This window comes from Brassica rapa, chromosome A06, assembly GCF_000309985.2.
Source record: "Brassica rapa cultivar Chiifu-401-42 chromosome A06, CAAS_Brap_v3.01, whole genome shotgun sequence".
NCBI lineage: Eukaryota > Viridiplantae > Streptophyta > Magnoliopsida > Brassicales > Brassicaceae > Brassica > Brassica rapa.
Window position 1 is genome coordinate 180071 of NC_024800.2, and position 13014 is coordinate 193084.

The following is a 13014-nucleotide window of genomic DNA, read 5'->3' on the forward strand; positions in this document are numbered from 1 at the left end:
GACGGAACGAACTTGGTTTATTTACAGTCTGCAGCTAGCTACTACGTTAGAATGACAGCTCTCTTCACGCTTTGACCCTCAACAGTAATCCCAGATCTGTCCCTTGATTAATCTTAATACTATATATTATACGTTAAATGCCTTTTCAGTCTCTTCAAAACTCCAAACATAGATTATACTATTAAACATTTATCTAGGCAACACAGATTCAAGAAGAATATGTTATTACTGAGGCTTCAACTAAATTTCATCTTCTTGTACAATAGGTTGTTGCCTTGCTGACAAATAAAAAGAGTTGCTATTTTAGTTGGGTCTAGACAGTCAATTAGTCTTACCAGCAGACTAATGAACTAAATCAAATCGATTAATTTGTTTTTAAAATAAACGAATTTAGGGGACTGATCAGAAGTATAATGAAAATAAAAATAATAATGAGTAATCGATCCCTAAATGCTTAGCATCCTTTAAAAATTTTGATTAGCTACGCTGTCACTTTTTTTGAGCAATGCAAAAAGCGATTAAAGAGTCTAATGGTGATTGATTCTCTCGATTTGGTCCGCCGACCAACTTATCAGTCTATCCTCTATACTCTACTAACTACACATGCACTTCCAATTAGTACTTTCTCTCCACTTTATTACTTTTAAACCAAATCAAAGCTGCCTTTTTGTTATTTTCTCCTTAAACTATTGTACTTGTTTCCTAAAATTGAGCTTATTATTATTATGTTGTCGTATTCCTTTTCAATATACATATTCAAGTTGAAAATGTTGAAAGAGTGAGGGGGATTTGCAATAAGGATCTTCACAGACAGTGACATGCAAACACATTATTAGGGGGAGGAAACACAAAAAGGTGATTTTAGCATCTGCCTTTTTCAGAAACTCTAATAAGTAATAACTAAACCTGCAGGAACTTCTCCCTTAACCAATACTTCATTTTATATTTCTGTTCCAACAATTTTAGGTTAATTCAGTCCAAAACATGGTAAGTATAAGTATTTGATTACTGTTTGATGGAGTATATATTTTTTAATCGTGTAGTAAATAAATTAATAGCTGTTTGATAGTATTTCGAGTAAAACCAAGCAAAGCAACGACTGGTTGGATGAGAGGTAATGACAGAAGTAAGAACGTGATTAATGCGATAACCGGAGAATAGATAGATAGATATTTAGTTAAACCGTATTTACATAAATCTGCCCTCAAATAAAACATCAGTTTACACGACAACCCCGCAAAAACAAAAGTCAAGAGATTCGGTTAACTTAATTCTGCTCGCATTTGGGTTCAAGTCTGGTTCGATTGGTTTGGTTTTTGCCGTTGCTCTGTAACTGCGACTTGTTCCCAGGAGACGAAGAGAACATCTGGGCGAAGAAGATGCTTGATTTGAGAGAAGAAACGGGAACATTGAGCACGGGCGAGACTCTGACATTAGCAGAGTAAGATCTGGGCATTCCATGGTGCTGCTTCAGTCTGGGTCCGCCGGTGAAGCTTCCGGGACTGCTCGAGCTTCTTTCCAGTCCGTGAAACACGATTTTGCCGGATGCGTTAAGCCTCGGACTATCCGCCGTCACGTTGAGAACCCCGTCCACGGTAGGATTGGAGGGACGTCTTGGCTTGGCTAATCTGATCCTGGGGGTGGTCCGAGAGGGAGGAGCAAAGGGGTTCGGACTTGGTTTGTCGAGGTCAAGCGAGAGTCTTGGAAGGTCATCGATCTCGTGGCCGGAGGAAGAGGAGGAAGAGGATAGAGAGAGACGTGAAGAGGCCATATCTGACTCCTTCATCAACAACGGAGTAGCGTCAGCCGGCGGCGACGAAGATTTAGATCCACGGTGAAGAAATCGCTTTAACGTTTTGGGGTTAGGGGAGGAAGAAGAAGAAGAAGATTCATGTGCCTTCTTCAGGCCTAAAAGCTCTCTCCATCTGGTCGTACAACGAGGAGCTTTCGGGGAGAATAGCTCCGACATCTCCATCTCCACCCTCCGGCGGAACTCCGGCGAGTGGGTCAGTTCAGCAGCAGTCGTTGTCTTGACAGTGGAAGTCTGCGGCCTCCTCGTCGTCTCAGGACCAGAGAACTTCAAAGGCACGAGCTTTCCGTCCGAGAAGAGCTCGTCGGCGGAGAGCATTGTGACCGGATCTTCGGGACAAAACTCGAAATCCACCGCTTGATCTTGGTTTTCAGAGCGCCTCTCTTCTCGCCTCAAAGACATTCGACCGTACAAAGAGTATCCCGCCGGCGAAACACCAGCGCTTTTAACACAGGCGGAAGCCATTTCTCCGGTTGCTATTAGGAAGAAGAATCTTCTGTGAGGGTTTGGAGAGTGACTGAGACAAGCAGCTTTATATATACACCTCTTCCCCGGGTACGCTTTTTACCCAATACTTGTTTCATTTACCGGCTCCATTCGGGTCTCTCATTTTTTAATGGGCCGCGTAACAAGCCCATATTTAGTTATGCTTGTTACTTTTTGTTCTTTTGTGCTTATTATTATGTTCGATTTTTAGACGATTTCATTTGATAATATTATTGGATTTTATGTTATTGAGAGAGGGATTGTGATTTAGATTTTTTCTTGTGTCAACATTGTTATTTTCTTATATAGCACCTTTTTCAAGATTCGCATATGATGATCTTCATCCTTGTTTTCATAACAATAACCAAAATCAATCCTCTCGTCATAGAAGAAGACTATCAATATAGATGCCAAAAGAAATTCACAATATGGTTTGTTTCTTCTACATGTCTAAAGAGTTATATCAAACCAAATGTAGGAACGTATATTACTCAAAATCAATTCATATTTATGCGTTTATAGAATGTGTGGTATTATGACACATTGTCTATTTATGTAATGCTTTCTTGCTAATCTCAAAATCTCATCAACCTAAGGAAGACTAAAATGTTTCTCTCCTGTTAAAGAGAAGGACAAAAAACAATACATGTAGATCAGTTGATGCCATGACTATATTTCAGAAGCTTTTTGCAAAGGTTTTGGTTTATCCATAAGACTGGAAGGGAAGGTTTTGTAAGGTTCCAAAACATACACATATTATTGTATCATAATGGAATGCACATTCGTATGCATGGGCTAGTACATACAATATTATTGTATCGTTATGGAATGCACAATACCGCACATCCTTTAAGCATTTTGGCTCTATCCAATCCTATAGAGAGGAAATACAATGTTTCCGAAAGTACATTGGACTGAAACTAGTTTTGTCTCTACCCAAGGAACTGAAATCTGAACAGAGTCCAACTTTAAAGGTTTCGTTGTTGTTGTGACCATCATCATTTTCACTTCTCCCAGGTCACAATAAAACGGCAACATCGCCCAATACCTTGCGCACGCTTCCACTGAATCTTACAAATGTGTATAGATATAGTCATATAGATTATAGACCAGAGTCCAACTTTAAAAGTTTAGTTGTTGTTGTGAGTGACCATCATCATTTTAACTTCTCCCAGGTCACAACAAAACGGCAACATGGAACCCAATACCTTGCACACGCTTCCACTGAATCTTACAAATGTGTATACATATAGACCAGCTTCTTTATTAGTTTAAAAATCATAAGCCTTAATATAATATACATATAAATTATTTTTTAATACAAAACTGTATATGACTAATTTTACTGTAGTTGTCAACACAAAATCTTTAATTATACTTATCCTTTTCTAAAATAACAAAAAAAAAAAAAAAAATTCCTAAAAATATAGAACTTCTTTCGCATGCTGCTTCATCTATATTGAGCGTTCATTACCACTAGCAATGCATGTCTAGTTTGACAGCGTCCTCTTTCGCATGCTGCTTCATCTATTAGTATGCCTGAGTGTTTTAGGGTCTTTTGAACAACTTTGGAGAAAGCATATTATGATAACCATCTATCTACCTTCATTACTGATGTATCAGGTCCCTGGAGCCGAATCACATGCTGTCAGAATTGTGGCATCGGTTGGCAAAGTAGTAGAAATAAAAGGAACGTTTCCTTGAGCTTTTCCTACAAGGTATTGTCTGATCAGGCCATGTACATATATTTGGATTGTTTTGTTTGTGTAGCTGCTAGAAACGAGTAACAATTAAAGTTGGGTTTGTTGATAATGGGAACTGCTTGTACATGTAATAACTCTAAGCCGCTTTGCACTGTGCCAATATATATGAAGGGTGTCGCTGGATGAAGGTGTTACTCACATATTATTGTAGATTGTAAGATCGCTCCTGGAGATGGGCTCAGGTGTATGAAATTTTGGAGACTCATCAGAATCCATGCGCGCTCCTGTAGAAGTTCCCAATGCATTGTCCCCAAATGCAGATAGATAGAGTTTTAACACTTATTAAACCACTTGGTTATTATATTATAGCTAACTCTTGGGGGTACTATTTTCTCCAACAGAGCGGTTATTAGTTAGACAGCATCAGCAGTTAGAAAAAGGCCTAGAGCTGGTGTAATGGAGATGATGCCGAAAAGGGCTGCTGAAGCCCGCCCACCCACACTTGCTGACTCAAAACATGATTGCTGCATTCTCAACAGCATCTATGGACTATGGAAAGGTTCGGATTCTATTGGTTCATTTGTTAATTTGATTCTTTTGTGAATAAAGATAGGAATTTGGCAATACATTCCCCTTATTAATACCATATTCTTACTTGTAGTAAACACCAACAGTTGAGACTTGAGAGCTATCTACCAGATAACACATATTTACATCAAAATCATACAAATCTGAGAGGCGTAAGAACTAGTGTTACTAGCTCGTGGGATGTTCAGTTTTCGATCCTTGGACGTTTTGGGGAAGCTTGACATTCGTCATCTTTAGCAGATGATGCTGATGAAAGCTGAGATTCTTGTTTGGAGGTAGGGGTGGCTTTGCGCTGTTCATCCAAGATCTTCTCCAAGTATTTAGCGTGCTCTTCTATCCGTAGTTGAAGCGATCTCTGTACCTCGAGCTGTTGATGCAATTGTTTCTGTACTTCCATCTGCATTCTGAGAGCCTCCGTTATCTGTATGGCTCTGCCCCCATCAAGAAAACACACAATAAAATATATTTTTTGTAAGGACAATGAGTTGGGAAGTATATTATTATATAATCCCTGATGCCAATAATTAATTAAGCAAGTCTTACCCTTTCTTTCTACCGTTTGCTTCACCATTGGTATTGGAAGCTGGTTTCTTGTCTTCTGGATTACCACCACTCTTCTTCTCTGCAAAACAATGGAGATAATAACCAATAAACAAAGTGTCTAACATGACCATGTAAGTAACAAGTAAAGAAGTTGGTATAGCTTTACCTTCCTTTCTCTCTGGCATGTGCTTGGCTATTCTATATTTCTGCATCAATAAAAGAAAGATAAGACAATTCTGTGTTGTGTATTATTAGTAGAAGAAAACTGTCAGATACAACTGTGATTGAATTGGTGGTGTACCTGCAAGTGGCTTTTCACTTGATAGATTGTCAAACCTTCAACATTCATCATCTTCATTACAGCCTTTGGGGTTGCCTCTGCCATATTATTATTATATATGAAAGCAACGCCTTGTTATAAAAAAATTATCTGGTGAAAGAAGAGAGACATATATATATATAAGAGAAAGATGCTTTAACATACTCTCAGGTCCATCAAGCTTCTTCACAGCCTCTAGAAAACAGTCATGGAGCTCAGGACTCCATCTCATCCTTGGTTTCTGGTTAACTGCTTCTGTTCCTCCTGGAGATGGCTGTTGTGATAAAACAGGCATTGCTGCAGGAACACAGTTCTGACCAGGACTCGATCCAGTCACTTGGTATATCTCCTGAAATTAAAAATCAAAACCAAAAGCTAAGGAGACAAACAAACACACTTTTTATCACAGTCCCAATTAGAGGTAACATTATTAAGCCTTGTAAAAGTTACATCAAGCCTTGGGGTCTGGGCACGGTCTGTGATGGCTAACTGAAGCTCATCAGACAGGAACTGCAATTCCATTTGCTCCTCCGATAAGGAAAAATTGTCAACATCTTGAAAACCTCCATCTCCATGTAGAGAAAGAAAAGAGGGGTCTACTTCTTCTTCGTATGGAATGCTCAGAAGATCCCCATCAGTGAAACTCGCAGCAGCTGGAGATCTTTCATTTTCAGTGAGAGGATTCGGAAGGAATGGGAGAGTGGAACCCAGATGTTTCTGAGTGTCAGAGCTTGAAGATGAGGATAAGTTGCAGAACGAAGAACACCTCGAGAACGATCCATTTGAGAAATGTGATGGTTTGAACTGAAAGCTTCTTGTGGTGGTTTCAGTTGGATGAAAGTTATGGAGTGGCGATAGAGAGGAAGACGAACAAGAAGTGTTTCCTCCATCGATGGACAAGAGGCTATGGCTGTTCATATTTCCAAATACAGATGTAACACCTAAGATTAGGAAGAGATATAAGTTTCACTGCTTTATTACTACTACTACTACTAGTTCTGTCTCCATCTCTACTTGATGGAGCGTGTAAACGACGTACCAACTGAATGTCTGTCTCGCAGTCAGTCAAAACACACGCTCCATTTAGAACAGTTGTGACAAGTAGTAGTGGTGGGATTTAATGTTTAAATTAATTAATAGTACTATTAAAGTATTTTCTTAAGATCAATCATATGCCACTTGGGGAGTTGGAAACAAAAAAAAAGATGCTTTGATGAAACCAACAAATCCATCTTGGATAAGTTATAATTGCAACCGAGACTCACTAATTTTGTTTTTAATTCCAAATTAGTGTCCATGATGTCTACTAGGTACGTCAGTCTTTTTTTTTTTTTATGATTTTTAAAGTTTAAAGTAAAGGTTGGATGGTAAATTACTAGCAAACACACCCACACAAAATTTGCAAAGTTGGCTCACCTTATAAAGAATAAATCGAAACAAATAATACAAATATTTTATTTTAGTTGTGTCATCATAATTCATTACATTACGTAGAAATGTCCCGGTCTTATCAGACATTGCCATTGTATTTCTCTTATGCGCCAGTCAGTTGTTGACACTAGAGCTATCGGCTCTTTTGAGGTTTTTTTTTTGTTCTTGGAGATTTGAGTTCTCTGTTTCACTGGTCTCTGGAGAAGGTGTAGATTTTAGTAGATCGAAATTGTGATTTTAAAGGAAGTTTTTTGGTAATGAATCTTGTCCTCAACTATGTGGTAATGAATTTTACAGACAAAAAAAGGGTAAAGAGTGACAACATCAAATGCATGTATATTATTATTTAAATGAGTTCATTTATCCACTTGTATTAGAGTATTATTGAATAATATTGACCAATTCCTTTGGTAAAGGTTAAAATCATATCAAAAGGAACCAAGTGGTGTGATGTCTCAATCCCTGACATATTATATCTCTTACTTTGGAACAATTTAATACTATATTTTTACGTCAAATTAGTTCCGTCTTTTTGGCCAATAATACTTGAATCTTTTTGTCCCTATGAAAGCTGACCAGCTCGGTCATAACTCATAATAATCACATCACATATTTGTTCATCTGTCCAGCGTTCAATTACACATATATGTTCTGAATTACAACGGCCCTGATCAAAATTAGTAGTTTTAAGCCCAAAGAGTAAGGTCCGAAATAGAGTCTTGTATTTCTCTTGGGTTGGGTTGATAAAAGAAGAATGAAAGACACTACTCTCTGTCATGTTGTTTCTAGTAAACTTGTCTTATTTTGAAGTTTCATTTAACACAAAATACATACAAGTTTCCCACCAACCAATGGAAAGTTTTAGCTTTGTCCAGTCAAATTTCATTTATTGATTTTTGGTGTCTTCTGATTCTCTCCACATATTAGATGTAGGAGTATAATGATAGTGATTGTGATTGTGAAGGAATCCATATAGAATCAGCAGTTGCCTTACGGCCCTTATCCATTAGAGACAAGATTCTTTGACACTTCATTTCTTCCACATATGTTTTTGAAGAAAACTGAATTAAAATGAAAAAAATAAATTCTTTGTTTGTGAAGTGCCTAATTCTCATAAATGAATTTATCATATGTATGGCTTAGGCTGAGTTTGTGGTTTTAAATCAGATAAGAGTCTGACCTGTCAATATAAGAAATAGTAGTGATGTTGTTTTTGGGTTGGGCGGGGGTATAAATAGGACTAAGCATATTGGTTCACAAAATTGAGAGGCACTTAGATTGAAAGGGGTGAGAGAAGAAAAGGGCGAAAATATTAGAAAAGAAAACAAAGGGGTCGAAATAAGGAGAAGAAGTAAAATCTAAGGGGCGAGAGGGGAAAAATAAGGAGAAAAGGCAGAGCGAGCGAGTGAGGAAGCGGTTGGGTTGGTGGAGCCGCAACTCAACTGGAACAAGGACAAGACATGATGACTTGAGTAATAAGTTGGCCGGAATTGTACACGCACGCACGCCACCACAAGAGTTAAGGAATGAGTTAATTGAAATCCGTGTAGGGTTGAAATCAATTTCGCAAAGGTGTAGGATGAATAATAGCGTAATGAAGGATCTATCCTTATTCCGGCGAGGTGTTTCTGTTTCTGTTTATGAGGGAGCTTGGGTGGCCACCGCTGTTTCGATTCTCTTAATCTTTCTCTTTCTCTTTCGTATCTTCAAATTTCGCTTCTTTGCTTCTCCTTCTCCCGACTCTGTTTCCCTTGCCCAAATCCAATCCAGGTACGAATACGATTCATTCATCAAAGTTTTTTTGCTTCTCCGTTGAGATTAGTTTTCAGTGGAAAGAAAAAGAAGAATCTTTGTTTCCTTCTAAAGCGTTTATGGTAATAATGTGTCGATTGGTTTTCATTTCATCGTCTTTGATTCATGTATATGCTTTGCAGGACACGTAGAGTTGTTTCTGATGATGATCTGAAATGGCTGATCCAAAACTTGGAGGAAAGCAATGAGGTTTGGGAACATGTTATCCACAAAACCAACGATCGAGTTTCATACTCTGCTAAACGCTGCAAGCCAACTGTAATATAATTAATACAACAAAGCTTAACTCGTGTTTTGTAGTTGAATTTTTCTGATTTGCTAAGAGTACCTCACTGGCTCCTTGTTGATGTTGATAGGATGGTGGTCCGATGAAGTACCTAAGTGTGACTGTATTTGAGGACTGCTCCGCTGAGATGTTGAAGGACTTTTACATGGACAATGATTTCAGGAAGCAATGGGATAAGACTGTCGTTGATCATCACCAACTTCAGGTTGACAGCTCTACCGGAATTGAGATTGGTCGCACTCTCAAAAAATTCCCCTTGTTGACATCAAGGGAGTACGTCCTTGCTTGGAAGCTGTGGCACGGCAATAATGACAGCTTCTACTGTTTCACTAAGGTCCTTTTTTTTCTTTTTCTCTTTCTTTAAATACAACTTATAAAACTTCCTTCTCTCTGTCATGGTGCTTGACATTTAACTTGTTTTTTTTTGTACTAGGAATGTGATCACGATATGGTACCGCGACAGAGGAAGTATGTCCGTGTCAGTCACTTTAGATCTGGTTGGCGCATCAGGAGAGGTGAGTGGTTTAGGGTTTATCCATTATTCGACTTAACAAGTGTTGTTCCAATAGATCGTCTATGTAATCTTTAAACTCTTTTTTGCAGTTCCTGGAAGAAATGCTTGTGAGATCAAAATGTTCCACCAGGAAAATGCGGGGTTGAATGTTGAGATGGCCAAGCTCGCTTTCTCTAAAGGCATTTGGAGTTACGTTTCTAAGATGGACAATGCTTTTCGTAATTACGTCGCAATCAGTCATACACCTCAAGGCTCCGTTTTGTCTGCTCTCACCTTAATCGCAAAGGTGACATGTTGGTCGCATTATCTCTTTGACATCCTCGTTGTGTCTGAAAACTGAATGTGCGTGAAGCAACAACGGGTTTGGTCTTCGCCTTCTTTTTGACATCCTCGTTTTTGTTCCTACAGGTTCCATCAGAGTTAGAAAGCCAGACAGTGGATGTCACAGCCTCCATGGGTGGTGAAGAAATATTGACTCGAGTAGCAAAACAGAAGAAGTTATTGAGAAAGCCATCAAAGAAACTGATAGCAAAAGGTCTGGTTCTTGTGGGCGGCGCTATCTGTTTGTCACGTGGTCACTCAGCCTTAGGTGCTAAAGTAGCATTGGCTTACCTCTTGACCAAGCTGAACAAACGTGCAACTCCTCTGAAGCAGACCACCCACAACACCAGTATTTAAAGTAAGAATCCCCCCTTGTCATTGGGGGTTTACATTACAGTTTTTTTTTGCTTTATTAATGACTCAAAACCACATGAATTCTGATAGGTTTTGGTCTTACAAAGTGTTGTATTTTTAGCTTGAAGATATGCATTTTGTGTTCATATGGATGTAAAAGTTTATATATTAAACAGATAAACAAGCTTAAGAATATTGGCTCAGACCAACCTAATTAACTTATCTACAATGTCTTTATCTACCTGATAAAAAGAACAGTAAAATGCAAAGTGTCTTTGATACTGAATAATGGACTCTCAGCTCTCAGTGTAAGTAAAGTAATCAGTGACCAAATTATAGCAAAATATTATGGTGAATTGTTGGTTCCTCAAATTTTATACCAATCAAGGTAATTTTTGGTTAAAATATTGATAGGCTGATCTTAAACTATATTTCTTTTAATTCTATGAAAAAACGAATTTATATAGAAAATATTTTTTTTTTCAAGTTTTGATGAAGAACAAAACGAATAAAAATTCTTATTTTCTATTTGTTCAATATTTCAAATAATTTTTTGCTTTATTAATTTTTTTTTTCCGTTCATCAGAGGATCACCGATTGAAGCCAAAATGATTAACCATTATTTTGGATAGCTGCTCTTCCTCAGCCACTTCCACATGATCACTGATTCATTATTCAGTCTTCATACTTTCATTTTCAGCAAATTGGTTAAAGAGTTAACTTAAGACTATTCAAATGAGATTAATCTTAGGCTCTTAGCTTTTCATTTTAGTAACAGAAAAACGCAGCAAAGGACAATTATTACACATTTTGTTGTGTGTTTAGTTTAGATAACATAATCAGACCATTCAGTCAAATACGATGTCTGGTCCATGGTCAAACCTGGAATCTTATCTACCCTTTTCGGATTCTCCTTCCCACCAATCAATCTCGCCGGGTTCCCGACAGCCGTCGTACGCGGCGGCACGTCCTTAAGCACCACCGACCCCGATCCAACCTTAGCTCCCTCTCCGATCGTAATATTCCCCAGTATACAACTCCCTGCTCCGATCAATACTCCATCGCCGATCTTCGGATGCCTATCGCCGCACTGCTTCCCCGTCCCTCCCAGCGTCACACCGTGGAGAATCGAAACGTTGTCTCCAACCACCGCCGTCTCTCCGATCACCACCCCCGTCGCGTGGTCTAACAAAACCCCTCTCCCAATCTTAGCTCCGGGATGAATATCGACGGCGAAGGCTTCGGATACTCTATTTTGGATGAGTAAAGCGAGGATCTTTCTGTCTTGGGTCCAGAGCTTGTGAGCGATGCGATGAGATTGACAAGCGAGGAAGCCTTTGAAGCTTAGGAAGCAATGGACGTAGCTTAAGCAAGCTGGGTCTCTTTCCTTTGCTGCTAACAGGTCTTGTTTCGCCGACTCCATGATCTCTGGGCTTTCTTGTAAGACGCTGGTGAAGAGTTCGAAGAGGGTGCTGCTTGGTAAGGTTAAAGTGCTGAGCTTTACGGAGAGAATGTTCGCCAAAGCGGAGTCCAACGACCGATGCGATGTAATGGAAGAGTAGTAGTAGCTTGACAAAATGGGTTCTTGCTCGACGTCGGATTGGGCTTCTTCAAGCATCTTAATCCAGACATCATTATCATCACCACCATCCAGAGAGCTTGAGTTTGAGGTTTTCGTGATGTGTGTTCGTGAGATCCGATCAGGGAAGAGATTCATGTAACGGAACCGAGAATTATCGTCTTGAGAAAGATGAGTATTGGACGTGTAGATGCAGGGTGCCATTAAAATATTTGGGCTCAGGAAGAAGAGGGAAGTGGTGAATGGTTGTGTGGAGAAGAAGATGAACTAAGCTTTATATAGGAGATGGCCACGACTTCTGAGTAATAAAATATTGTTTTGCCGTGTGTTTTGTATTCTTAATGTTTTTTTGTGTTAAATTGTAAGAGGTTGTTAACTTTTTTGCTAAAAGTGTAAATATCATTAACTTGAATGAAGGTCTGATCACAATACAAATTGAAATCTGATCTGCTCGAAAGCTAATTCAGATTCTATTGACCGCAAAAATATAAAAAACCCATAGAACCTAGAGAGAACTAAGAGTGTTCAGAGGTGAACAACACTTAGAACTAAGATTATTGCAACAAACATTAGCTATTAGAACCTTACACAAGCATTTCTTGATACCTGAGGCTGAGCCTTAAGCATCAACACACTTAAATACGCTTTCAGTTTTCTAATTTTTCTTCCTTGATTCCTAGTAACTTCTGCTTATCTACTACACATTCAAGGCTCATCAGTCATTACATGTTTTTTTTGTGCCACCTGCTTTTTCTTTTAACCTCCTAAATTGTTTATTTATATAGTATTTTATATATCTAATCTACTTGAATGAATAGTTAGAAAAAATAGTTAGCACTAGTGTACATTGATAAACTTGTAGCTATTATTTTCTGTGTGCTCTCTATTAACACTTAGAGAATAGTTATATTAGGATTAGAATTTGCCACTTAATGAGAAAACAAAATTAAGAAATTGTACTCTGTTTGTAAAGCTAAAGTAAAAGGAGGCCCCAAAAGGAAAAAAAGAAAGAAAGGTGACGTTTGTAGTGACGTATGTCTATGTTTGTCTAAACTTACGTGAAGCCATCGTCCTTTGACTTTTCAAGACTCCATGAATTCAAGGTTACCTGAATCTAATCATACTAGATTCTTTCTCCGCGCTACGCGCGGAAAATATATTTAAATTTGTTACATTTATCATTTTTATTTGTATTTTAAATTTGATTTTCTTAATATTTTTATTTTGAAGTAAGTATTTCTATTATATATTTCTATTATATGTAACAC

The 13014-nt window shown here is 38.3% G+C and overlaps 4 protein-coding genes across 4 annotated transcripts; 1 reads left to right on the top strand and 3 right to left on the bottom strand.

Annotated features, from left to right (window-relative positions):
* Window positions 1-1138: 1138 nt before the first annotated feature.
* LOC103871002 lies at window positions 1139-4367 on the bottom strand. Its single transcript, XM_033272726.1, has 2 exons — window positions 2029-4367; window positions 1139-1998 (listed from the first exon to the last, which is right to left on the bottom strand). Exons 1-2 carry the CDS (start codon window positions 2273-2275, stop codon window positions 1268-1270), a joined length of 978 nt encoding a protein of 325 aa, XP_033128617.1. The 5' UTR covers window positions 2276-4367; the 3' UTR covers window positions 1139-1267.
* A 262-nt stretch (window positions 4368-4629) lies between these two features.
* LOC103871004 (myb family transcription factor PHL6) lies at window positions 4630-7903 on the bottom strand. Its single transcript, XM_009149210.3, has 6 exons — window positions 5900-7903; window positions 5615-5798; window positions 5432-5508; window positions 5297-5336; window positions 5131-5209; window positions 4630-5018 (listed from the first exon to the last, which is right to left on the bottom strand). Exons 1-6 carry the CDS (start codon window positions 6365-6367, stop codon window positions 4772-4774), a joined length of 1095 nt encoding a protein of 364 aa, XP_009147458.1. The 5' UTR covers window positions 6368-7903; the 3' UTR covers window positions 4630-4771.
* A 254-nt stretch (window positions 7904-8157) lies between these two features.
* LOC103871005 lies at window positions 8158-10381 on the top strand. Its single transcript, XM_009149211.3, has 6 exons — window positions 8158-8650; window positions 8815-8950; window positions 9049-9312; window positions 9412-9493; window positions 9582-9778; window positions 9901-10381. Exons 1-6 carry the CDS (start codon window positions 8460-8462, stop codon window positions 10168-10170), a joined length of 1140 nt encoding a protein of 379 aa, XP_009147459.1. The 5' UTR covers window positions 8158-8459; the 3' UTR covers window positions 10171-10381.
* A 504-nt stretch (window positions 10382-10885) lies between these two features.
* Window positions 10886-12757, bottom strand: LOC103871006 (serine acetyltransferase 1, chloroplastic). Its single transcript, XM_009149212.3, has one exon. It carries the CDS (start codon window positions 11948-11950, stop codon window positions 10994-10996), a length of 957 nt encoding a protein of 318 aa, XP_009147460.1. The 5' UTR covers window positions 11951-12757; the 3' UTR covers window positions 10886-10993.
* Between the last annotated feature and the right edge of the window lie 257 nt (window positions 12758-13014).